Source organism: Oncorhynchus mykiss, chromosome 14 (genome assembly GCF_013265735.2).
Source record: "Oncorhynchus mykiss isolate Arlee chromosome 14, USDA_OmykA_1.1, whole genome shotgun sequence".
Classification (NCBI taxonomy): Eukaryota; Metazoa; Chordata; class Actinopteri; order Salmoniformes; family Salmonidae; genus Oncorhynchus; species Oncorhynchus mykiss.
The window spans coordinates 32,815,695-32,842,768 of NC_048578.1; the positions used below are offsets into that span (position 1 = coordinate 32,815,695).

The 27,074-nt window shown below is 46.3% G+C and overlaps 2 protein-coding genes across 6 annotated transcripts; one reads left to right on the forward strand and one right to left on the reverse strand.

Annotated features, from left to right (window-relative positions):
* Nucleotides 1–86: 86 nt before the first annotated feature.
* LOC110489160 (ras-related protein Rab-9B) lies at nt 87–11,537 on the forward strand. 2 transcript variants are annotated; one of them, XM_036943360.1, is made up of 5 exons: nt 87–314; nt 4,986–5,321; nt 5,866–6,298; nt 8,064–8,154; nt 10,005–11,537. In XM_036943360.1, the coding sequence occupies exons 2-5, from the start codon at nt 5,172–5,174 to the stop codon at nt 10,045–10,047; spliced, it is 717 nt and encodes a 238-aa protein (XP_036799255.1). In that variant the 5' UTR covers nt 87–314; nt 4,986–5,171; the 3' UTR covers nt 10,048–11,537. The 2 variants fall into 2 exon arrangements, 1 of the variants encoding a protein (XP_036799255.1); XR_002468531.2 differs by having other exon boundaries at nt 90–314; nt 5,866–6,432; nt 10,005–10,050.
* A 77-nt stretch (nt 11,538–11,614) lies between these two features.
* On the reverse strand, nt 11,615–25,400 carry LOC110489159 (myelin proteolipid protein-like). 4 transcript variants are annotated; one of them, XM_036943356.1, is made up of 7 exons: nt 25,243–25,400; nt 23,402–23,588; nt 19,876–20,032; nt 17,781–17,952; nt 15,415–15,488; nt 15,047–15,112; nt 11,615–12,498 (listed from the first exon to the last, which is right to left on the reverse strand). In XM_036943356.1, the coding sequence occupies exons 1-7, from the start codon at nt 25,244–25,246 to the stop codon at nt 12,286–12,288; spliced, it is 873 nt and encodes a 290-aa protein (XP_036799251.1). In that variant the 5' UTR covers nt 25,247–25,400; the 3' UTR covers nt 11,615–12,285. The 4 variants fall into 4 exon arrangements, with proteins under 4 accessions (XP_036799251.1, XP_036799253.1, XP_036799252.1 ...); XM_036943357.1 differs by lacking the exon at nt 11,615–12,498 and adding an exon at nt 12,785–14,491 and having other exon boundaries at nt 25,243–25,398; XM_036943358.1 differs by lacking the exon at nt 15,415–15,488.
* Nucleotides 25,401–27,074: the final 1,674 nt, after the last annotated feature.

Sequence of the window (27,074 nt, forward strand, 5' to 3'; positions counted from 1 at the left end):
GGAGGGCGATCTCGCGGGCTTTAGGACCAAGCGTCGCGACTGGACTCAGGGTGTATTCGTTACGCCAATTCTGTTTCAAAACTTTCTTAAACGGAAGCAAATGGAATGGAACGGGGCGCGACCTACATTGAATTTGTCCAATATAAAATATCGGGTTTGTTGCAAAAAGAAACTGTTTGCAACCGTTTGGACTAATTATTACCCTGGACTGGAAAATACTGGGGACGCGCCTCAACAAGCAAGTGTTCACAATCCGTCAAAATCTCAGATGCAAAACTGGGCAAGCTACGATTTATAACACGGTACAACATGAGGTAACGAAAACGATTTTACGCCTTAAATTAATGCAGTCACATGTAGTAATATTGAATATGGTGCGTGTTTGTTCAAACCGGTCTATTTATTCGTAGTTTAGTTTAATAATTCAGAACAATTGATGTCAACAACACAACCCATCCCGGTGGATAGCAAGCTAACGGTAACAGGCTAGGCTAGCTGGCTACTGTTTGGCATTTTGTCATCATCATCATCGCCATTTCATTTGCCAGCTATTCATCCCTATATCTAGCTAGATGTCATGTGTAATATCTAGCTGCATTTACGAAATGGGAACCCTCAGATTTCATTCGCTACAGTAACATTGCATCAGAACAACAATATAACGTTAATAGGTACAGTAGTTGGTGAGCCTCTAATCAATTCGGTGATCCTCATGAAACCAGTTTTAGTCATGGCAGTGGCAAATTGAGTTAGTTTGTTGCAGATGCATCATGGTTTTCTATCTTTCTGAAGACTAAGATGCCTAGTTTATGACACAGTGTCGAAAGTAAAATTATAAATAATTTAAATTTCCCTATATTAAACAAACCAGGCGGCACCATTTTCTTGTTTTCTTATTTGCGGATAACCAGGGGCACACTCCAACATACATTATATGTATATTTTTTAACATTAATATAAGTTTACATTAAACTATAATATTTATTATATAAAAACACTCATTACCATAACACTTTTTCAAGTTGCTGTAAAAAAATGAATGTATAAAAAAATATATTTCTTAAAATAAAGTGTTATTCACCCATGATGCATCATCTAGACTAGAGGAGCAGTCGTTAGATGAGTTTATATACCTTCAGAATGAGGATGGTATTCTCAAACACCCTTTTTACAACACTTAACTTTCTCATTACCGAAATGACTCAAATGCTAAAATTGGGATAAACTTGAAGAACCATTACCTTACCAACATGGAAGCATGAATGGGCTTTACTGATGTGGTCAATTGTTGATCCATAATGGCAGTCTCCTATTACTTGCAGATTGAGCTAAGGGCCCCTCTTGTTATTTTACTGCTGCTCTTTAATTATTTGTTACTTTTAAATTTTTTAGGTATTTTTCTTAAAACTGCACTGTTGGCTTGTAAGTAAGTATTTCACTGTAAGGTCTACGCCTGTTTGTATTCGGCGCATGTGACATATAAAATTGTATTTGATTACCAAACACACATTTCTCATTACTGCATCATTTTTAGGTGAGACTTTTAATTTCGGTAATAAAATAAACTCGTTCTAATGTATAATTAATGGGTGTGCTGTGCTGGTAGCTTTCATTATTTACTAGGACCATTGCTTACACCTATTGTATGGATTATGTGTAAAACAGTTATTTGATTAGGTAGGTGGTAGTCAAGAAATATAGGTTTGTAAACCCCATTTAATTTACTTACAATCTAGAGTTTGTTTTTTCAGCAAAGAGAAACTGACACTTAAGGAGGTTATTCTCTATTATGACACAGGTACCTGTTTTAGCACTTACTTAAACTGTTGTTTGATATCCCAAGACAGTTTTTGGTCCATATCTCACATATTGAGATACTTTAGGCATATCATGTTATGCCGTCCCGTTCAATTTACAAATACATCTAAAGAACCACACACATCCATGTACTAATACAGCAATATTACCTGGAAAGACCTTGGAAATGTTACATTTAAGGAACTTTTTTTTATGCCTAAGTCCATTTTGGATTTTTGAAGATACATGTACGTAATTACAGTCCTTTATACTTAGGCTAAAATAAGGGGTATTTTAGTCAATTGCATTTTGATCAGTGATTTTAGTTTTATGCAAGTCATTTGGGATTAACAATTGACACAGTTTGATGTATTGGGTTACTGAATCTCTAATAGAGCTCAGTACAGTTTTTCAAACTATTAAACCCTCATCTCTGAAACCACCTTATTGCACCGATATTTAGGAAAATAAAATGTCTACTTGAGTTATTTTTGGCTTAATCTGATAGTGTGCCTTTTGTTCTTTATACAAATGTGTACATTAAAAAAAACATGTATACACAAGTAATTATGACAAAAACAAGATTCAGAAAATGTTTTGTTGCGGTAATGAGAAATTGCTAAATAAATGTTAATACATTAAAATAAATCAGTGTCATGGCCTTTTTATTAGGTGAGGAATGTAAAATATATATATTAGAAATGGATTTGTTTAACTTTTTTGGACTTGGACACAAACTATTGCGGTAATGATAATTTTTGTTGGTAATTGTGGTAAAATGCATAATATATGATCAATAAACATAAAAATAATTCTGAAATAGATGAATACAGATCCTAATATTAGTGATCCAAGAGGAATTGTGGTGGGAAATTTTTTTTTTTTTTTTTTGGTCATGTTTGTTGAGAATCACCTAATTAAACACCTTTTGACAGAAAGCTTGTGCAGTCATGGAGCAGAGCAGGCTCATTGTCGGGTGTACCTGAGTCAGTCGCGTGCTTATCTTCCTGACTCATCGTTGTTGTTATGGAAGTCTCTGGTAGTGAAGAGTACATTCTGAGTTGTTGTTAGTTAGCTAACGATCTGTTCTTGGGATCTCTCATCCGCATTCCAGATATGTGGCATAGTAAGAAGCAGTTTACTAAAAGCTGTATTGTAAGTCAAGAACCATGTCACATTAATACGTACTTCTCCCATGTGATTTTCAACCATACTGTACACGGGTTCAGCGTTGCTTCCTATACATTGTTATCAACAACATGGACGTCGTGATGTACAGCAGAGTAACTTTAGCTCATCAGTAGTACATTTTACGACTTGCCAATCTCCAGCTCAACCAATCCCTGGGTTTGTTAGAGGGGGAGTTTCTCTGGGTCATTCACCCCTATCAGGTGTCCCTAAGGACAACCAACCCGGTGGGTGATCTTACACATCTCTATACCCAGCACATCTCATACAGGAGGGGCATCACTTGCAAATAGCTCCAGATACAGTGGGTGTGAGAAGAGAGATTGTTGTTGTATCAGTATTGTTGTTACCATTTTTAAGGCTGCTGCTATTTTAGTTTGTTAATTTTAGTAACCACTCTCTCTTGTTCTGTCTCTAGCTATTCTCTCTTTCCACTTCTCCTCCTGGTGAAAGACAGCCACTTGATGTGGTTCTGTCTCTAGCTACTCTCTCTCTCCACTTCTCCTCCTGGTGAAAGACAGCCACTTGATGTTGTTCTGTCTCTAGCTACTCTCTCTCTCCACTTCTCCTCCTGGTGAAAGACAGCCACTTGATGTGGTTCTGTCTCTAGCTACTCTCTCTCTCCACTTCTCTTCCTGGTGAAAGACAGCCACGTGATGTTTTCTGTCTAGGCCTAAGTTCTGTTGCTCATTGTCAGGGTCTACCAGCATGTATCCATTTGGAAGACCCACTTGCGACCAAGCTTTAACTTCCTGACTGATGTCTTGAGATGTTGCTTCAATATATCCACCAAATGTCCCTTCCTCATGATGCCATCTATTTTGTGAAGTGCACCAGTCCCTCCTGCAACAAAGCACCCACACAACATGATGCTGCCACCCCCGTGCTTCATGGTTGGGATGGTGATTTTCGGCTTGCAAGCCTCCCCCTTTTTCCTCCAAACATAACGATGGTCGTTATGGCCAAACAGTTCTATTTTTGTTTCATCAGACCAGAGGACATTTCTCCAAAAGTACGATCTTTGTCCCCATGTGCAGTTGCAAACCGTAGTCTGGCTTTTTTTATGGTGGGTTTGGGGCAGTGGCTTCTTCCTTGCTGAGCGGCCTTTCAGGTTATGTCGATATTGGACTTGTTTTACTGTGGATATAGATACTTTGGTACCTGTTTCCTCCAGCATCTTCACAAGGTCCTTTGCTGCTGTTCTGGGATTGATTTGCATTTTTCGAACCAAAGTACGTTCATCTCTAGGAGACAGATCGCGTCTCCTTCCTGAGTGGTATGACGGCTGCGTGGTCCCATGGTGTTTATACTTGCGTACGAGTGTTTGTACAGATGAACGTGGTACCTTCAGGCGTTTGGAAATTGCTCCCAAGGATGAGCCAGACTTGTGGAGTTCTATAATTTTTGGCTTTCTTGGCTGATTTCTTTAGATTTTCCCATGAGTTTGAATGTAGGCCTTGAAATACATCCACAGGTACACCTCCAATTGACTCAAATGATGTCAATTAGCCTATCAGAAGCTTTTAAAGCCGTGACATAATTTTCTGGATTTTTCCAAGCTGTTTAAAGGCACAGTCAACTTAGTGTATGTAAACTTCTGACCCACTCTAATTGTGTGAACTAATCTGTCTGTAAACAATTGTTGGGAAAATGATTTGTGTCATGCACCAAGTAGATGTCCTAACCAACTTGCCAAAACTATAGTTTGTTAACAAGAAATTTGTGGAGTGGTTGAAAAATGTGTTTTAATGACTCAAACCTAAATGTATGTAAACTTGCGACTTCAACTGTATATTCCGGACTTTGACATTCTACTATTTATATTTTTCTAAATTATTTTCTTAAAATATTTGGGATTTGCATGTTTTATATTGTTAGGTATTACTGCACTGTTGGAGCTAGGAACAAGCATTTTGCTACACGATAATCTGCCAACTATGTGTACGTGACCAATGACATTTGATTTGATATATTTTAAAATCTCTCTGCTCATCCTTCAGGTTGCATTGACCCTGATAGTACTACCCCAGTAGCCTAGCACGAGGTGAAGGCTGGGTCACAGTGGTCAGTAACCCAGCTAGAAGGCTTGGCTCCAGGCTAGCCAGCCAGTCAGCAGAGGGAGGGTTGCCTTGCCACGGAACGGCCTGGTGAGCTGCGGAGACTAGCAGCGGCGGGGGGGGGTTGTGATGAGTGGGAAGAGCCTGCTGTTAAAGGTGATCCTGCTGGGGGACGGTGGCGTGGGGAAGTCTTCCTTAATGAACCGCTACGTCACGGACCGCTTCGACGCCCAGTCCTTCCACACCATCGGGGTGGAGTTCCTCAACAGAGACCTGGAGGTCAGATTTAGAGCCCTTTCTGAATTCATCTTTTCTTCATTCGTGGCATTATATCCCATTGCCTTCTTCTCAAAATTTAAAATGAGGGGAGGGACCTTGGACTTTCTCCAATAAGATTGAGGAGGCGGCGAGGAGATAGAGCCAAGGTCTGTCTGAAATTGAATAATGATAATTATTATAATGTGTCTTGCATCTGAACAAACCAGAGCATCTGCACGTGAGTGCATAGATACATAAGTGCATGCAATAATTACAGCAGACAACATGTGGATACAGTTCGTAATTCGGTTTGTTAATTTAAATTCCTGGGGTGGGCAGGTTGAGCAGTAATTTGTTCTGTTCTCTCTATAGGCTAGTGCAGTGGATTACTTTTTGACAAAATGTGTTTTATTAAGGTTTTGTTTTACTACTGTCATTGATTCTTGCCTACTGTTTTATATCTTTATGATGGCGGTGTATATTATGTACAAATCTAATTGTCTTTGGGGACAGTAAAGGTTTCTCTTCGGGACAATTCATGTTTTCATTCACTTCCTCCCTCCAGGTGGACGGGCGCCTGGTGACCCTTCAGATCTGGGACACGGCGGGTCAGGAGCGCTTCAAGTCCCTGAGGACGCCGTTCTACCGTGGCGCCGACTGCTGCCTCCTCACCTTCGCTGTAGACGACCTGCACAGCTTCCAGAACCTGGCCAGCTGGAAGAAAGAGTTCATGTGTTACTCTGACGTACGAGACCCAGAGAGGTTCCCCTTCGTTGTCCTGGGCAACAAGGTGGACAAGGAGGAGGGGAAGGAGGTGGGGGAGGACGAGGCTCGGGCCTGGTGCGAGGAGAACGGCTGTTGTCCCTACTTCGAGACCAGTGCCAAGGACGATACTAACGTGGGAGTGGCATTCGAGGCAGCGGTACGGGAGGTTCTGGCGGCGGAGGATCAGATCGACCACACGCTGTTGAGTAGCACTATCGATCTCCACGGCAACCGTAAAGTACCGCGCTCTTCTTGCTGCTGATTGGTTGAAAGGACTGGTTTCTCTCTCCGTCCAGCCTGTAGCATCCTGAGGGCTAGAGAGCTGTTCTGCTCTCCACTGATCTCTATGGTTACTTACCTGATGCAGGTACAAGCTGCTGAGACTGATGATCGCTATCAATGCAGCTGATTTTAAAGAGTGTTGGGTTGTCGGTATCGACACATCTGAATTTTAAAGTTTATCAATGAGGTACAATGTAACAGGTACACCATGTTGTTCAACTCGGTCTGCTTTCAGCAGTATAGCACAAAACTGCTCTTTACATCCATCCAGCCAGCTTCATGTATCTGCCCTGTGTAATGTTTTAAGCATATTTTGTTATTTTTTATTTAACTAGTCAGTTAAGAACAAATTCTTATTTTCAATGACGGCCTAGGAACTGCCTGTTCAGGGGCAGAACGACAGATTTGTACCTTGTCAGCTTGGGGATTTTGAACTGAGGATTGAGTCCAAAGCTCTAACCACTAGGCTACCCTAGCCCTCTTACAGAACAGTCATTTTAATCTGATAATATTCATGTGTCCTTTCTGTTCTCCTCTCCAAGAGCACAGGCTGCTTGTGGCACAGCAACATTCTCATTCATTTCTTTATCTGTCTGTCTGCTAAGTCTTTTAAGGTCTTAGGTACTTTGACCAGAACACGATTCTATCACACTGTCAGGTCTCATGACAGTGGTTGGCTGACTGACCAGAGGAATATCATTTAATACAATACATATAGACATGGTGTGTTGACTGACCAGTGGAATATCATTTAATACAATACATATAGACATGGTGTGTTGACTGACCAGTGGAATATCATTTAATACAATACATATAGACATGGTGTGTTGACTGACCAGAGGAATATAATTTAATACAATACATATAGACATGGTGTGTTGACTGACCAGTGGAATATCATTTAATACAATACATATAGACATGGTGTGTTGACTGACCAGAGGAATATCATTTAATACAATGCATATACATTTAATACACTGACATAGACCTCTACATGAAGCTGGACTTGATCCAGTCACATCTTGTTTAAGAACTGACAACATTGATTGCACACATTACTGTACCAGGACAAATGTTTACTGCACAAAAAGGGATTTTATTTGTTTGATTTTCTCCAAAGGGAAAGATGTTTCTGTTCTGTCATATCTGTTCAACACTGGGTACATATCTGAGGTAGTTTGTATCTATACCAGATGCGACAGTATTTTCTCGTCCTTTAGGCTTTCTAGGCCTGTCTGAATCAGAAGTGTTAATTTTCTCGTCCTTTAGGCTTTCTAGGTCTGTCTGGATCAGAAGTGTTAATTTTCTCGTCCTTTAGGCTTTCTAGGCCTGTCTGAATCAGAAGTGTTAATTTTCTCGTCCTTTAGGCTTTCTAGGTCTGTCTGGATCAGAAGTGTTAATTTTCTCGTCCTTTAGGCTTTCTAGGTCTGTCTGGATCAGAAGTGTTAATTTTCTCGTCCTTTAGGCTTTCTAGGCCTGTCTGAATCAGAAGTGTTAATTTTCTCGTCCTTTAGGCTTTCTAGGTCTGTCTGGATCAGAAGTGTTAATTTTCTCGTCCTTTAGGCTTTCTAGGCCTGTCTGAATCAGAAGTGTTAATTTTCTCGTCCTTTAGGCTTTCTAGGCCTGTCTGAATCAGAAGTGTTAATTTTCTCGTCCTTTAGGCTTTCTAGGTCTGTCTGGATCAGAAGTATTAATTTTCTCGTCCTTTAGGCTTTCTAGGTCTGTCTGAATCAGAAGTGTTATGTCTACGTGTGAGAGTTGCAGGAGACGCCTGTTTTAATTTCATCCCTTACCTACTACGGTAGGTACAGTTCAAGTTTACATACACTTAGGTTGGAGTTATTAAACCTCGTTTTTCAACCACTCCACAAATTTCTTGTTAACAAAGTTTCACCTACTACGGTACACACCAGTTTTTTTTGTGAGATCCCTTTAATTTTTTTAGTCGGACTCTCTTGGCACCAATGATATAATGTTCTTAATAAAGTGTATTCCTTCTAGATGTAACAGTTCTTTTGTTTGGCTTATAGCTGATCCCCATTTTCTTTTCATTAGCTCATTTAGGTTCTGATATTTCTGTGGGTTTTCTACCATCTACAGTGGCTTGTGACAGTATTCACCCCCTTGGCATTTTTCCTATTTTGTTGCCTTACAACCTGGAATTAAAATATTATTTTTTTGTTTGTTGGGGGGGTATCATTTACCCAACATGCCTATCACTTTGAAGATGCAAAATATTTTTTGGGGTAAAAAAAAACAAGAAATAAGACAACTTGAGCGTGCATAACTATTAACCCCCAAAGTCAATAATTTGTAGAGCTACCTTTTGCAGCAATTATAGCTGCATGTCTCTTGGGGTATGTCTCTATAAGCTTGGCACATCTAGCTACTGGGATTCTTTCCCAGTACCTTCTTCCATATGTTTGGGGAGTCTCCCACAAGCCTTTTGGTGAACACCAAACATGTTTGCTTCTTTTCTTCTGGCCAGTCTTCCGTAAAGCACAGCTCTGTGAAGTGTACGGCTTAAAGGGGTCCTATGGACTGATACTCCAATCTCCACTGTGGAGCTTTGCAGCTCCTTCAGGGTTATCTATGGTCTCTTTGTTGCCTCTCTGATTAATGTCCTACTTGCCTGGTCCGTGAGTTTTGGTGGACGGCCCTCTAAAGGCAGGTTTGTTGTGGTACCATATTCTTTCCATTTTTTAATAATGGATTTAATAGTGCTCTGTGGGATGTTTAAAGTTTGTGATATTTTATAACCCAACCCTGATCTATACTTCTCCACAACTTTGTCCCTGACCTGTTTGGCGAGCTCCTTGTTCTTCATGGTGCCCCTTGCTTAGTTGTTGCAGACTCTGGGGCCTTTCGGAACAGGTGTGTGTGTGTATATATATATATATATATATACACACACACTGAGATCATGTGACTCTTAGATTGCACACAGGTGGACTTTATTTAAATAATTATGTGACTTCTGAAGGTGATTGGTTGCACCAGACCTTATTTAGGGGCTTCATAGTAAAGGGGGTGAATGCACATGTACACATCACTTTTCTGCTTTAAAGTTGGCATTTTGCAATTTTTTAAAATTTCACTTCACCAATTTGGACTATTTTGTGTATGTCCCTTACATGAAATCCAAATAAAAATCTATTTACATTACAGGTTGTAATGCAGCAAAATAGAAAAAACGCCAAGGGGGATGAATACTTTTGCAAGGCACTGTAACTTATGTTTGGGTTGGTGTGTCACTAAGGAAGAGTGATGGTTTGTTTCTCAGCCCTACTGCCTTGCCTGTCTACCGCATGGGCCCTGCTCTAGAACACTGACAGAACCTAGAATGTTCCAGAACTATGTAGAACCTTATATTATCTAGAACATTGGTAGCTGTAGAGCATTCCAGTCAGAGAACATTCTAGACAGAATATAAGAACATTCCAGTCCTTCATCTGATATCATAGCCACCTCTCTACTCCTCTGATTTACCCAGTTGATTAGTCTTATTTGAATGTGAAACAACCTGAACGGACAGAAAAATAATTGTACTTTTTTAATGTGTAGGTATTGATAAGAGGGAAACACAAGTGAGGATTATCTTAAAAGCATTATTTTTGGGTACATGTTTTTTTTTCTGTTATTTTACCTCAGGGGTGACCTATGCTGGCCTGCCCTCACTGGATTTGAACGATGAAGCCAAATTCAAAGGAACATTTTGAGGACCTTATTTGAAGGAAAATAGCATTACTGATGTTTATACAATACTTCTGATGCCTGAAGCCACAGTTGACACTTCAGTTGTCTGTTTCCAGTATTTCACCTAGTCGTCACCATGGTACCGTTGCTATGCCTACCGCATTACTACTACAATACATCGTTATTATTTTTGCGTGCATGTGAAATTCACTGATTCAACTTACATGTCTTAGTCTTTTTAAAGTTATGTTTGTGTGCGGTACCAATCTACAGGAAGTCATCTGCCTCTCGATTCAAATGAAATGCCTGTCTGGTACAGCAGAGGGGTCCACTGTGAAAGAACCAGCCGTTCACTGAAACTTCAGCACTGTTATGTTCACGCTGACGTCGCGGTACACCTGTATCTATTGAAGATGTTGATTGTCAATTTACTCAACCTGTGGTATTCAGAAAAACAGTACAACAAGTACAGTTGGAATGTTCTGTAACAAAGTGTTAACAGATGAAAAAACGACATGTATTTTACCCAATAGAAAGAGGGCTGGACGTCTGTTACGAGACATCACATTCCACTGCTGTGTCAACAAATTCCCTGTCAAACTCTTAACATACAGTTCTCATGGCCTCCTCACCATCTAGTCTGGTCTCACTCCCACTAACCAATGTTGATGACCTGTTTTTAATCTATATGTTGAATAAGACATGTACACAGTAATGTTTATTTGCTTGCCACAGTGCACCAAGACATGGCTACACGTACATTGTAAAAGGGCATTTGTTTCATTCCTGAAATAACTGTACAATCAATGAAATCCTCAATACTACTGTACGAACTGACTAAAATATCATTTAACCTCAGCTAAGTGTTTGTTAGCCTGCTTTGAGCTGAGTAAGAGGTGTATAACTGACTATCATAGAGTTGATGTAGGAATATAACTGTATATCTGCTGATTTGCTTGTAATGCCAATATCAAACCTTCCTTAACCTCTTCATTGCCCTATGGAGGTTAAGACTGTCCCTTTACAGTCCTGCGTCCCAAATGGCACCCTATTAATACCGTAAATAGTGCACAACTCTTTATCAGAGCCCTATAGCCCCTGGTTAAAATGATGGCACTATATACAGAATCAGCCCTATGGCCCCTGGTTAAAATGGCACTATATAGGGAATCGGCCCTATGGCCCCTGGTTAAAATGAGGGCACTATGTAGGGAATCAGCCCTATGGCCCCTGGTTAAAATGATGGCACTATATAGGGAATCAGCCCTATGGCCCCTGGTTAAAATGAGAGCACTATATAGGGAATCAGCCCTATGGCCCCTGGTTAAAATGAGGGCACTATATAGGGAATCAGCCCTATGGCCCCTGGTTAAAATGAGGGCACTATATAGGGAATAGGTTGCCATATGGGATGCAGAAAGACTGATGTAGGTGTGAATACTATCCAATAATGTACGACAACTAATAAAACCAAAAACATGCAACATACCAAATACAGGAACTGACTTCTGTGGTTGAGGTTCTTTTGAGTACATTGTTACAATCAGATCATAACAACGGGATAGTCACAGTAAACACATCTTTATTTACCTTGATTTGGCCAAAAGAAAAGCAAAACACATGAAAGGTTATATATCAAATTCATCCCTTCAGAGAAAGAAACTAAATATAAAAGCAGGGCCCTAATAGGGTTGTTTTGTCCAACATATCGCCACTGTGTACAACTCAAAGTCTAACTGGGAATTTAAACTGGAACGCAAGTCATGTAAAACCTACAAAATGAACACACTTAACTTCATAGGACTTCAGAGCCCATGTGTGGGCTAGTGTCAGATAATCTGTACATAAAGAATATATTTTAACATGGAATAATATCCTGACAATGGGCCTGGTTCTAGAACAGCTAGCTAGGTCAAAAGCAGGAGAAAGTAGAAGTAGACTCTGCAGGAATCTCAACAGCTCTCCAAACTAAACCACCCACTGGGATAAGACAATAATAACGTGAGTGGGTTTAAAGACTAAGGATGTAAACCAAATAATTGTATTCAATATTAGGGAGGAACCTTTCACGGGACAGTTTCCCCAGACTCAGATTAGTAGGTTTAGTTCTGGATTAAAAAGCATGCTCAATGGAGATTCTCCACTGAAACTGCTTTTAAATCCAGGATTAGGTTTAAATCTGGGTACAGGAAACAGGTCACTTCAAGTTTAGGGAGTCAGCTCCAACTGATCGTTCTCAGGGGTTACCATGGAGGATTGGAAGGGGGGGGGGGCAGTCAGGAGGTAGACTATCAGATATGATGTGGGGGGCGTAAGGGGAGCGCAGTGTCCCTCCTATGTCCTTCTGCAGTCTACCGTACAGCTCATAGCTTTTCCTCTGGTCTTTCTCCTGCCTCCTCTCTTCCTTTAGGGCCACCTGTCTGACTGCCAGCTGGAGGCAGCAGTGGATCTGTGGGGGAAGAGAAACAGCCCCAGGATGACATGGCCTTCAGTAGCATCAAGGCACAAAAACAGGCTTTTCTCACAACACATTTACTGATAGAGGTGTAACAGAGTTGGTTCAGTGAGCTACGTTTGTGCGATGAGCAGCCTAGTTTCCCGTGGCAGACTTGACATAAATGTTAATAAATAAAATGCCCCATCGAGGAGCTGGCAGGACACACATGGTAGTAGCCTTAAGAGTAGCATGGACATCATGGGTTCGATACCCGGTCGTAACAAAAAGAGAGAATAACTTATTTTAAAAAAAGTAGAGGACATCTTTTATTACCAAACCAACAGTTTTCATAAGACACAAAGAAACAACCAGCTGTCAATTCACAAAACCAACCTGTGCTGCTGGATAAAGCGACCATCCAGTTGGATAACCTACACTCACAGTATGTTACAAGATATGTTGTTAGTTAAAGAAGCCGTCTTTTGTTTAAAGCTAAGTCAATTGGAATTAAGATTAGTACATTTATCTACAGTAAGTAGTGGGGTGTTATACAATAACTACTCATATTTTCTAGACAGCTACAGAGACCAAACTGCATCGTTTGGCCTCTGTAACGGAACCTCATCTCTTGCAAACGATTACCATCAATACCGCCAGAAGGGAGAGCAATACTAAAATCACCTCACTGTGGTGCCAATCAGAGTAAAGGATCTTAAGAGAGGTTTTAATCTTCTAAATAACATAAAAAAGGTTGCTAAAAAAATAAGCAGCTGTAACAACTTTACCATCAACATTAAAAGACAGAGAAATGAAGGACTTCTCTACATCTGTTCCAACCAGAAGTCTGACACAAACGCACTAAAAATGTTGTTCCTTTTCTCAGATGAGATATCCCCAAATTCAAACAAACGTTAACCTTTTTCTTTCCAAGTCCCTTCACAGGGTCCATCACCTCCAACAGATGGGGTGTCGTGCAGCAGTGGGTTCGTCACAGCAGGGTTGTATTCAGGCCATTGAGAGATGACTTCAGCCTTTTTCCCTGTCTTTGTCATGAAGACATTCTCCCAAAGACATTCAATATGACCCTTGCCACAGACTAAGGTCCTTACAGTAACAAAGGGGCCTTGTCACACAGACCCCCCCCCCTCCCGTTCCACCTCCCACCCGGGGGCCCGGGCAGGTGGACCCTAGGAACCCCCTCTGATTGGTTAGTTTTCTAAGAAGTTCTAAGGGGGGCGGCCTCCATTGTTGAGGCCTTTCTGCTGCCCGTGAGAAAAGGACCTGAGGTCAGAGAGAAGAACTGCAAATGCACACTTGTCTGGCACCATGGCAACCAGATGTGAGGGATGGTACCCATAGTAACAGATTAGAATCCCATAGCCTAAACTAGGCAAGTAGTCCCTAACCATGAGAGTCAGTGTGACATTTATAACTGAAGATATTTGTCAAATATACATTTTGTTATGTTACCAAAATTATTAGTTAGGTTTTACATGTGATTTCTTTTTAAAAATAAGGAAAGATAAAACATGGGAGGAGTATATGCCATGTACACTCACCTCAGTATATGAAGAAGATTACATCAATCTTTACAAACATTTGGTGACACACGACAAAAATACACATGGAGAATAACAGAAACACAGAACTTGAAGACGGCTTCAGAGCAAACTAAACGTAACATGAAAAAGACTGACAAAGCAGTAGAAAAAGGTAGTATACGTCTGGGTTTCTCAACAACACATCCACTAAACCACCCGTTGTGCAATGAGGACAGTACAGGGAAAGGCTGATGGGTCTTGAAGGGGAAATGGACAGAATAGGATTCGCTCAAGGTATCGATCACTGGTGGTGGTGAAGATAGGTAAGAGGGGTGTTAGGGAGTCATAGTGTCCCCTCTGGGTGTCTCTGTCGGATGGAGAGTCTAACACCGTGTTCCTACACCCTTTCTCCCCAGGTACCGCAGCAACGCAAAGTTATAGGTGGTGGACACCATGTAGGTGAGCTAGAGAGAGAGAGAGAGACACAGAGATAGAGAGACACAGAGAGAGAGAGACAGAGAGCGAGAGAGAGACACAGAGAGATAGAGAGACACAGAGAGAGAGAGACAGAGAGCGAGAAAGAGAGAGAGCGAGAAAGAAAGAGAGAGAAAGAAAGAGAGAGAAAGAAAGAGAATGAAAGGAGAGCATTGAAGAAAAGGAAAGAGAAAAAGACAGAATTGAGCACCATTTCACACTTATTATGTTCCTCAAGTTCCATGACAATCTCAGTGTAATGCTGAGCATCTACAGTAGGCTACATTAACAGTGTACTGATATGGCAATGTAACTATGGGATCTTCCCAGCAGGAAAAGTACCAGCCGTTATGACGTTATTACAGTGTTTCTATGATCAGAATCAGCTGAGAAGTGAAAGAACAGAGAGCTACAGTGAGACTCATCAGCCATGGAGGCCTGCCATTCCTGAACACCTACACTGACTATGTCACATGGGACACAACTCTATTGTAAGGCTGTAGCCAATCTGCTCCCAGTTAAGAGATTAGGGCAGGGTCACTCACCAGCGCCAAGAGTGTGATGCCAGCCCCGGCAAACGTTGCGATGTACAGGTCGTAGGTCAGACGGAACTGTAAAATAACAAAATCAGAGATGAGTCAAAGTAACCATGTGTCAATTCTAGACACACGTCGACATTCTAGACACGCGGCGACGCTCTAGACACGCGGCGACGCTCTAGACACTCGGCGACGCCCTAGACACGCGGCGACGCCCTAGACACGCGGCGACGCCCTAGACACGCGGCGACGCCCTAGACACGCGGCGACGCCCTAGACACGCGGCGACGCCCTAGACACACGCCGACGCTCTAGACACACTTTATTTCCTTGTGTCTGCCAAGTCTCATCATGAGAGAAACTGTATGACTGACCTCTCTGGTTGTGCAGACAGTGGATAGTGTCATTCCACAAGCCTTGCCTGGCAACGCATTCCATGGTAGAAGCCCTGAAAGAAATGGAAAAAAATACTTCTGATTCTCTGCTGTCAATTTTCAGCTTTTGTAGTTGGAAACAGATTTTTAGATTTCCAGAGTAGATTTTAATGAATTGAATTGAGCACTCGGAATCTACATGAATGATTAGGTCATATAGAGAACTACAGTGAGGGAAGGTTTACATATAGATGATTAGGTCATATAGAGAACTACAGTGAGGTCAGGTCTACATATAGATGATTAGGTCGTATAGAGAACTACAGTGAGGGAAGGTTTACATATAGATGATTAGGTCATATAGAGAACTACAGTGAGGGAAGGTTTACATATAGATGATTAGGTCATATAGAGAACTACAGTGAGGTCAGGTTTACATATAGATGATTAGGTCGTATAGAGAACTACAGTGAGGTCAGGTTTACATATAGATGATTAGGTCATATAGAGAACTACAGTGAGGGAAGGTTTACATATAGATGATTAGGTCGTATAGAGAACTACAGTGAGGGAAGGTTTACATATAGATGATTAGGTCATATAGAGAACTACAGTGAGGGAAGGTTTACATATAGATGATTAGGTCATATAGAGAACTACAGTGAGGTCAGGTTTACATATAGATGATTAGGTCGTATAGAGAACTACAGTGAGGTCAGGTTTACATATAGATGATTAGGTCATATAGAGAACTACAGTGAGGGAAGGTTTACATATAGATGATTAGGTCGTATAGAGAACTACAGTGAGGGAAGGTTTACATATAGATGATTAGGTCGTATAGAGAACTACAGTGAGGGAAGGTTTACATATAGATGATTAGGTCGTATAGAGAACTACAGTGACGTCAGGTCTACATATAGATGATTAGGTCGTATAGAGAACTACAGTGAGGGAAGGTTTACATATAGATGATTAGGTCATATAGAGAACTACAGTGAGGGAAGGTTTACATATAGATGATTAGGTCATATAGAGAACTACAGTGAGGTCAGGTTTACATATAGATGATTAGGTCGTATAGAGAACTACAGTGAGGTCAGGTTTACATATAGATGATTAGGTCATATAGAGAACTACAGTGAGGGAAGGTTTACATATAGATGATTAGGTCGTATAGAGAACTACAGTGAGGGAAGGTTTACATATAGATGATTAGGTCGTATAGAGAACTACAGTGAGGGAAGGTTTACATATAGATGATTAGGTCGTATAGAGAACTACAGTGACGTCAGGTCTACATATAGATGATTAGGTCGTATAGAGAACTACAGTGAGGTCAGGTTTACATATAGATGATTAGGTCATATAGAGAACTACAGTGAGGGAAGGTTTACATATAGATGATTAGGTCGTATAGAGAACTACAGTGAGGGAAGGTTTACATATAGATGATTAGGTCACATAGAGAACTACAGTGAGGGAAGGTTTACATATAGATGATTAGGTCATATAGAGAACTACAGTGAGGGAAGGTTTACATATAGATGATTAGGTCGTATAGAGAACTACAGTGACGTCAGGTCTACATATAGATGATTAGGTCGTATAGAGAACTACAGTGAGGGAAGGTTTACATATAGATGATTAGGTCATATAGAGAACTACAGTGAGGGAAGGTTTACATATAGATGATTAGGTCGTATAGAGAACTACAGTGACGTCAGGTCTACATATAGATGATTAGGTCGTATAGAGAACTACAGTGAGGGAAGGTTTACATATAGATGATTAGGTCATATAGAGAACTACAGTGAGGTCAGGTCTACATATAGATGATTAGGTCGTATAGAGAACTACAGTGAGGGAAGGTTTACATATAGATGATTAGGTCATATAGAGAACTACAGTGAGGGAAGGTTTACATATAGATGATTAGGTCATATAGAGAACTACAGTGAGGGAAGGTTTACATATAGATGATTAGGTCGTATAGAGAACTACAGTGACGTCAGGTCTACATATAGATGATTAGGTCGTATAGAGAACTACAGTGAGGGAAGGTTTACATATAGATGATTAGGTCATATAGAGAACTACAGTGAGGTCAGGTCTACATATAGATGATTAGGTCGTATAGAGAACTACAGTGAGGGAAGGTTTACATATAGATGATTAGGTCATATAGAGAACTACAGTGAGGGAAGGTTTACATATAGATGATTAGGTCATATAGAGAACTACAGTGAGGGAAGGTTTACATATAGATGATTAGGTCGTATAGAGAACTACAGTGAGGGAAGGTCTACATATAGATGATTAGGTCGTATAGAGAACTACAGTGAGGGAAGGTTTGATGTCCTTACCGTACTGCCTGGCGTCAATACAGAGCTGGTTGATGCTAGCTGGGTTCTTCTCAGTCAGGACGGTGATGGTGTGGCAGGTAGTGTCCATGTTGTAGAAGAAGTAGACAGGCAAGGCAGAGAAGGCAAACACCAATAGCCACACCACCACCAGCAGGTACGTTATCAATATAAACTGGAGATGAAGGGAGAGAGAGATGGATGTTTATGAATCATAACAGGCCAAAAATGAATCAGTTTTGTTGAGCGCTCATCTCCACCCTCAAACTTACCCTCACTCTCTTACCTCAGCCCTCACTCTCTTACCTCAGCCCTCACTCTCTTACCTCCATCCCACTAGCCTCAGCCCCCACTCTACCTTCAACCCACCCTGTTACCGTCACACCTCCACCCTGTTACCCTCACACCTCCACCCTGTTACCCTCACCCTGTTACCCTCACACCTCCACCCCACCCTGTTACCCTCACACCTCCACCCCGTTACCCTCACACCTCCACCCCACCCTGTTACCCTCACACCTCCACCCCACCCTGTTACCCTCACACCTCCACCCCACCCTGTTACCCTCACACCTCCACCCCACCCCGTTACCCTCACACCTCCACCCCGTTACCCTCACACCTCCACCCCGTTACCCTCACACCTCCACCCCGTTACCCTCACACCTCCACCCCGTTACCCTCACACCTCCACCCCGTTACCCTCACACCTCCACCCCGTTACCCTCACACCTCCACCCCGTTACCCTCACACCTCCACCCCGTTACCCTCACACCTCCACCCCGTTACCCTCACACCTCCACCCCGTTACCCTCACACCTCCACCCCGTTACCCTCAAAACTCCACCCTACCCCGTTACCCTCAAAACTCCACCCTACCCCGTTACCGTCACACCTCCACCCTACCCCGTTACCGTCACACCTCCACCCTACCCCGTTACCGTCACACCTCCACCCCGTTACCGTCACACCTCCACCCCGTTACCGTCACACCTCCACCCCGTTACCCCTCCACCCCGTTACCCTCACACCTCCACCCCGTTACCCTCACACCTCCACCCTACCCCGTTACCGTCACACCTCCACCCTACCCCGTTACCGTCACACCTCCACCCTACCCCGTTACCGTCACACCTCCACCCTACCCCGTTACCCTCACACCTCCACCCTACCCCGTTACCGTCACACCTCCACCCTACCCCGTTACCCTCACACCTCCACCCCGTTACCCTCACACCTCCACCCCGTTACCCTCACACCTCCACCCCGTTACCCTCACACCTCCACCCCGTTACCCTCACACCTCCACCCCGTTACCCTCACACCTCCACCCCGTTACCCTCACACCTCCACCCCGTTACCCTCACACCTCCACCCCGTTACCCTCACACCTCCACCCCGTTACCCTCACACCTCCACCCCGTTACCCTCACACCTCCACCCCGTTACCCTCACACCTCCACCCCGTTACCCTCACACCTCCACCCCGTTACCCTCACACCTCCACCCTACCCCGTTACCCTCACACCTCCACCCTACCCCGTTACCCTCACACCTCCAACCTACCACGTTACCCTCACACCTCCACCCTCACACCTCCACCCTGTTACCCTCACACCTCCACCCTGTTACCCTCACACCTCCACCCTGTTACCCTCACACCTCCACCCTGTTACCCTCACACCTCCACCCTGTTACCCTCACACCTCCACCCTGTTACCCTCACACCTCCACCCTGTTACCCTCACACCTCCACCCTGTTACCCTCACACCTCCACCCTGTTACCCTCACACCTCCACCCCACCCTGTTACCCTCACACCTCCACCCCACCCTGTTACCCTCACACCTCCACCCCACCCTGTTACCCTCACACCTCCACCCTGTTACCCTCACACCTCCACCCCACCCTGTTACCCTCACACCTCCACCCTGTTACCCTCACACCTCCACCCCACCCTGTTACCCTCACACCTCCACCCCACCCTGTTACCCTCACTCCTCCACCCCACCCTGTTACCGTCACACCCCCACCCTGTTACCGTCACACCCCCACCCTGTTACCCTCACACCTCCACCATTCCCCCCACTCTCTCACCGTGCTACTAAGACATCGTCCACACAGGGTGCTCCTGAACTCTCCGAAGGTCTGCTTGGTGGCGCTGGTGGTGTAGAATCCCTCCGCCAGCAGTACGATGCAGTAGAGGAAGAAGAATGAAGCCAAGAAATAGATAACATACTGGAAGTACTGGATACTATGTAGAAAGAGAAGGAAGTACAGGAGGGAGAACCGAGAGGCGGAGAGGCGGAGAGGCGGAGGGGGAGAACAGAGAGGCGGAGGGGCAGAACAGAGAGGCAGAGGGGCAGGGGGGAGAACAGAGAGGCAGAGGGGCAGGGGGGAGAACAGAGAGGCAGAGGGGAGAACAGAGAGGCGGAGGGGCAGAACAGAGAGGCAGCAGGGCAGGGGGGAGAACAGAGAGGCAGAGGGGCAGGGGGGAGAACAGAGAGGCAGAGGGGCAGAACAGAGAGGCAGAGGGGCAGGGGGGAGAACAGAGAGGCAGAGGGGCAGGGGGGAGAACAGAGAGGCGGAGGGGCAGAACAGAGAGGCGGAGGGGCAGAACAGAGAGGCGGAGGGGCAGGGGGAAGAACAGAGAGGCAGAGGGCAGAACAGAGAGGCAGCAGGGCAGGGGGGAGAACAGAGAGGCAGGGGGGAGAACAGAGAGGCAGGGGGGAGAACAGAGAGGCAGAGGGGCAGAACAGAGAGGCAGAGGGGCAGAACAGAGAGGCAGAGGGGCAGGGGGGAGAACAGAGAGGCAGAGGGGCAGGGGGGAGAACAGAGGCGGAGGGGCAGAACAGAGAGGCGGAGGGGCAGGGGGGAGAACAGAGAGGCTTAGGGGCAGGGGGAGAACAGAGAGGCGGAGGGGCAGGGGGGAGAACAGAGAGGCGGAGGGGCAGAACAGAGAGGCGGAGGGGCAGAACAGAGAGGCGGAGGGGCAGAACAGAGAGGCGGAGGGGCAGGGGGGAGAACAGAGAGGCGGAGGGGCAGGGGGGAGAACAGAGAGGCGAAGGGGCAGGGGGGAGAACAGAGAGGCGAAGGGGCAGGGGGGAGAACAGAGAGGCGAAGGGAGAACAGAGAGGCGGAGGGAGAACAGAGAGGCGGAGGGAGAACAGAGAGGCGGAGGGAGAACAGAGAGGCGGAGGGGCAGGGGGGAGAACAGAGAGGCGGAGGGGCAGGGGGGAGAACAGAGAGGCGGAGGGGCAGGGGGAGAACAGAGAGGCGGAGGGGCAGGGGGGAGAACAGAGAGGCAGGGGGGAGAACAGAGAGGCAGGGGGGAGAACAGAGAGGCAGGGGGGAGAACAGAGAGGCGGAGGGGCAGGGGGGAGAACAGAGAGGCGGAGGGGCAGAACAGAGAGGCGGAGGGGCAGGGGGGAGAACAGAGAGGCGGAGGGGCAGAACAGAGAGGCGGAGGGGCAGAACAGAGAGGCGGAGGGGCAGGGGGGAGAACAGAGAGGCAGAGGGGCAGGGGGGAGAACAGAGAGGCAGAGGGGCAGGGGGAGAACAGAGAGGCAGCGGGGCAGGGGGAGAACAGAGGCAGCGGGGCAGGGGGGAGAGAGGCAGCGGGGCAGGGGGGAGAGAGGCAGCGGGGCAGGGGGGAGAGAGGCAGCGGGGCAGGGGGGAGAGAGGCAGCGGGGCAGGGGGGAGAGAGGCAGCGGGGCAGGGGGGAGAGAGGCAGCGGGGCAGGGGGGAGAGAGGCAGCGGGGCAGGGGGGAGAGAGGCAGCGGGGCAGGGGGGAGAGAGGCAGCGGGGCAGGGGGGAGAGAGGCAGCGGGGCAGGGGGGAGAGAGGCAGCGGGGCAGGGGGGAGAGAGGCAGCGGGGCAGGGGGGAGAGAGGCAGCGGGGCAGGGGGGAGAGAGGCAGCGGGGCAGGGGGGAGAGAGGCAGCGGGGCAGGGGGGAGAGAGGCAGCGGGGCAGGGGGGAGAGAGGCAGCGGGGCAGGGGGGAGAGAGGCAGCGGGGCAGGGGGGAGAGAGGCAGCGGGGCAGGGGGGAGAGAGGCAGCGGGGCAGGGGGGAGAGAGGCAGCGGGGCAGGGGGGAGAGAGGCAGCGGGGCAGGGGGGAGAGAGGCAGCGGGGCAGGGGGGAGAGAGGCAGCGGGGCAGGGGGGAGAGAGGCAGCGGGGCAGGGGGGAGAGAGGCAGCGGGGCAGGGGGGAGAGAGGCAGCGGGGCAGGGGGGAGAGAGGCAGCGGGGCAGAACAGAGAGGCAGCGGGGCAGGGGGGAGAACAGAGAGGCAGCGGGGCAGGGGGGAGAGAGGCAGAGGGGCAGGGGGGATAACAGAGAGGCAGCGGGGCAGGGTGGAGAACAGAGAGGCAGAGGGGCAGAACAGAGAGGCGGAGGGGCAGGGGGGAGAACAGAGAGGCAGCGGGGCAGGGGGGAGAGAGGCAGAGGGGCAGGGGGGAGAACAGAGAGGCAGCGGGGCAGGGTGGAGAACAGAGAGGCAGAGGGGCAGGGGGGAGAGAGGCAGAGGGGCAGGGGGGAGAACAGAGAGGCAGCGGGGCAGGGTGGAGAACAGAGAGGCAGGGGGGAGAACAGAGAGGCGGCGGAGCAGAACAGAGAGGCGGAGGGGCAGGGGGGAGAACAGAGAGGCAGAACAGAGAGGCGGAGGGGCAGGGGGCAGAACAGAGAGGCAGCAGGGCAGGGGGCAGAACAGAGAGGCAGAGGGGCAGGTTGGAGAACAGAGAGGCAGAGGGGCAGGGGGGAGAACAGAGAGGCGGCGGGGCAGAACAGAGAGGCGGAGGGGCAGGGGGGAGAACAGAGAGGCAGAACAGAGAGGCGGAGGGGCAGGGGGCAGAACAGAGAGGCAGCAGGGCAGGGGGCAGAACAGAGAGGCAGAGGGGCAGGGTGGAGAACAGAGAGGCGGAGGGGCAGGGGGCAGAACAGAGAGGCAGCAGGGCAGGGGGCAGAACAGAGAGGCAGAGGGGCAGGGGGGAGAACAGAGAGGCAGAGGGGCAGGGTGGAGAACAGAGAGGCGGAGGGGCAGGGGGCAGAACAGAGAGGCAGAGGGGCAGGGTGGAGAACAGAGAGGCGGAGGGGCAGGGGGCAGAACAGAGAGGCAGCAGGGCAGGGGGCAGAACAGAGAGGCAGAGGGGCAGGGGGGAGAACAGAGAGGCGGCGGGGCAGAACAAAGAGGCGGAGGGGCAGGGGGGAGAACAGAGAGGCAGAACAGAGAGGCGGAGGGGCAGGGGGCAGAACAGAGAGGCAGCAGGGCAGGGGGCAGAACAGAGAGGCGGAGAACAGAGAGGCGGAGGGGGAGAACAGAGAGGCGGAGGGGCAGGGGGCAGAACAGAGAGGCAGCAGGGCAGGGGGCAGAACAGAGAGGCGGAGGGGGAGAACAGAGAGGCGGAGGGGCAGAACAGAGAGGCGGAGGGGCAGGGGGGAGAACAGAGAGGCGGAGGGGTAGGGGGGAGAAGAGGAGGGAAAACAGTATCACAACACATCAGTACAGAGGTCAGTAGGTCTACCATTTAGTTGAAAATAGTTATACAGCAGACCTAGGGGACATCTAAACCAGAGGTGGCCAATCCTGGTCCTGGGGGGGGGGGTAAAGCAATAGCCTTTGAGCCACTCACAGGTAGGCCAGGGTACTGTAGTCCTGTAGGTTACGGGCGAAGTATCTCTCTATGAGTCTCTCCATCTCAGTGAGGGCCTGGTGACCACAGCCACAGAACAGAGCTATCCCAGAGAAACACAGCAGAGTGGCCACCAGGGAGCAATATGGTACTCCTCCCAGGCACTTCATACAGCAGTCATAACAACCTATAGGACAGGACATAACGACATAGGGGTTAATGTAGGGTTACGTATGGGTTACCTGTAGAGAAGCATAGGGCAATCCTCCCAGGCACTTACTACAGCAGTCACAACAACCTATAGGACAGGACATAACGACATAGGGGTTAATGTAGGGTTACGTATGGGTTACCTGTAGAGAAGCATAGGGCAATCCTCCCAGGCACTTCATACAGCAGTCACAACAACAAAGACAGGCTATAACACCACCAGGAGAGTGTTAATGAACATAACGTCACTGCATGGATGGATAAACAACAGCTGTACACTGGAAGGATCTGGCTACCGTTATTACACTATTCAGCTGTGGTCGTAAAATAGCTCATCCCTGAGTTACTCCGAGGCCTTGGACTGTTCTGTTTTCTATGCACAGTAGTGTTTGGTCTGTCTGCTAGATACGGGGCATTCTTCCCCAGAGTCATGTGCTGTGAATGGGCCGTTAGGACGTGAGGATCTGTCCGTTTGTCCCAACACTAACCCCAGCTCACACCATGGAGACAGTGAGAAAATATGGAGGACAGCAAAAGAGAGACGAAGAAGAGAGAGGCTGCTTGTGTGACTACAGAGACAATGTTCTTTGTCCCGGTGCAGTGTGGGAAGACAAGGGCCACCAATGTCAAGCAAACAATAGCCAGAGCCACCTCCAGCACCCACACTGGGGTTTATAGGAGCAGAAGGAGGCTTGTGACAACCAGAGGGATATCCAATAGTCTGAGGTGGAAGTGGGGAAAGATCTCAGAAGACTGGCTGGAGCTGGTACCATTATAACAGATGGCAGGAAGCGGAAGCACACACATGCACTCGGCGACTCCAGGGTTGTGTGTGTGAGCCAGAGATCAGACCGTCTTCCAGGTTGCATAACAACACCAGTTTGGAAATGAGTTTTAAACCAATTAAAAAGTTTGCCAATGAAAGAACACTGACTAACCACCAGCACATGCAGTGATAACCAACACTTGATAATCAACACTTTACTTTTATAGTCTCAATACTTATGTTCAAGCAATTCTGTTATTTTGACAAAATAGCAGCACTTCTCAGTACACAGAGGAAGGAAAATAGCATAGTCACCCAGCAACAGGTGCAGGGGTTCTCACTCTAGTTTAAACAGTTTCACTTGTCTCTATGTACACTGTTCTGACCTCAAAAGGCCCTCCACAATACGAATAAACATACGGACCTATTAGGAACCTCAATTAACTCCTCAGTTACATCACAGCCCAGTATGCCCGAGGAAGCAAGTTTAACATTTTTAGGAACCGAAGCCCATTTTGTTCAAATTGTTGCAGAGTAGCCTATAATTAACTCACTTGCTACTTTCCTCAAACAAATACTACTTAAAACGCGGTATTTCGGTAAAAAAAAAAAAATTGTAAGTGAAAGCAAACGCGACAAGGCACTTCTGAAAAGTAGGCCAGTATGTGCCTCTAGAAGCATTAAATTAATTACATAGTACTGGCATCACCAGTGAGTATAGGCAAGCTTACCCTTCCATGCCAGCCATTGCCTAATAGTATTATGTTATAATGTGAAAATCATTAAAATAATATCAAAGAAAACGTATCGTTGGTTGGCTATAAATAGCCTATTAGAGGTACCTTAACAAACGTAGATAACTTACCCATGTTGTCTCTGGTAGGATGTGCGCTCAACAGAGGCGTTCTGTGCTGTTCGGGTGATATTATGCACGACTTGTGCTCAGTCCCCAAAACATCAACCTCAACTCGCTCTCTCTTCAACAAAGAACAGACTGACCCGTTGATGGCTGACGGTCGAATCTTAAAGGAACAAGGTCGCTTTTCAATGGACTACGGTTCAAGACGGAGGATAATGAAGGAGGGCTATGAGGGGCTATACATGCCGTATTGTCAATTGTAACATGTAATATTCAACTGATAACTGATAAGGAAATGTAGCAATTTGTTGGTCAGCAGCACCATGTGTATTTGCATATCATTTGGTAGCATCTCCAAGATTTCTTGTCAGAAAAGGTTCCATGTTATTTTTCTTCATGTTTCTCTTTCTTTCTATCTTTCTTTCTTTCTTTCTTTCCTTCTCTCTTTCCTTTTCTTTCTTTCTTTTTCTTTCTTTCTTCAACCGATTGTTGCCTGCGCCCGCCTGCCCATCCAGCATCACTGCTCTGGATGGTTCTGACTTAGAATATGTGGACAACTATAAATACCTAGGTGTCTGGTTAGACTACAAACTCTCCTTCCAGACTCACATTATGCATCTCTAATCCAAAATTAATTCTAGAATTGGCGTACTATTTTGCAACAAGCCTCCTTCACTCATGCTGCCAAATATACCCTAGTAAAACTGAATATCCTGCCGATCCTTGACTTCGGTGATGTCATTTACAAAATAGTCTCCAACACTCTACTCAGCAAACTGGATGTAGTCTATCACTGTGCCATCGGTTTTGTCACCAATGCCCCATATACTAACCACCACCGTGACCTGTATGCTCTCGTTGGCTGGCCCTCACTACATATTCGTAGCCAAACCCACTGGCTTCAGGTCATCTATAAGTCTTTGCTAGGTAAAGCCCCACCTTATCTCAGCTCACTGGTCACCATAGCAGCACCCACCCGTAGCACGCGCTCCAGCAGGTATAATTCACTGGTCATCCCCAAAGCCAACACTTCCTTTGGCTGCCTTTCCTTCCAGTTCTCTTGCCAACGACTGGAACGAATTGCAAAAATCTCCCTCTCTAACTTTAAGCATCAGCTGTCAGAGCAGTTTACCGATCACTGTACCTGTACACAGCCCATCTGTAAATAGCACACCCAACTACCTCACCCCCATATTATTACTTACCCTCTTGCTCTTTTGCACCCCAGCATCTCTACTTGCACATCATCATCTGCACATCTATCACTCCAGTGTTAATGCTAAACTGTAATTATTTCGCCTCTATGGCCTATTTATTGCCTTACCTCCTTACTCTTCTACATTTACACACACTGTACATATATTTTTCTATTGTGTTATTGACAGTACGTTTGTTTATTCCATGTGTAACTCTCTCTCTCTCTCTCTGTCTCTCTCTCTCTGTCTCTCTCTCTCTCTGTCTCTCTCTCTCTCTCTCTCTCTCTCTCTCTCTCTCTGTCTCTCTCTCTCTCTCTCTCTCTCTCTCTCTCTCTCTGTCTCTCTCTCTCTCTCTCTCTCTCTCTCTCTCTGTCTCTCTCTCTCTGTCTCTCTCTCTCTCTCTCTCTCTGTCTCTCTCTCTCTCTCTGTCTCTCTCTCTCTGTCTCTCTCTCTCTCTCTCTCTCTCTGTCTCTCTCTCTCTCTCTCTCTCTCTCTCTGTCTCTCTCTCTCTCTGTCTCTCTCTCTCTCTCTCTGTCTCTCTCTCTCTCTCTCTCTCTGTCTCTCTCTCTCTCTCTGTCTCTCTCTCTCTCTCTCTCTGTCTCTCTCTCTCTCTCTCTCTCTGTCTCTCTCTCTCTGTCTCTC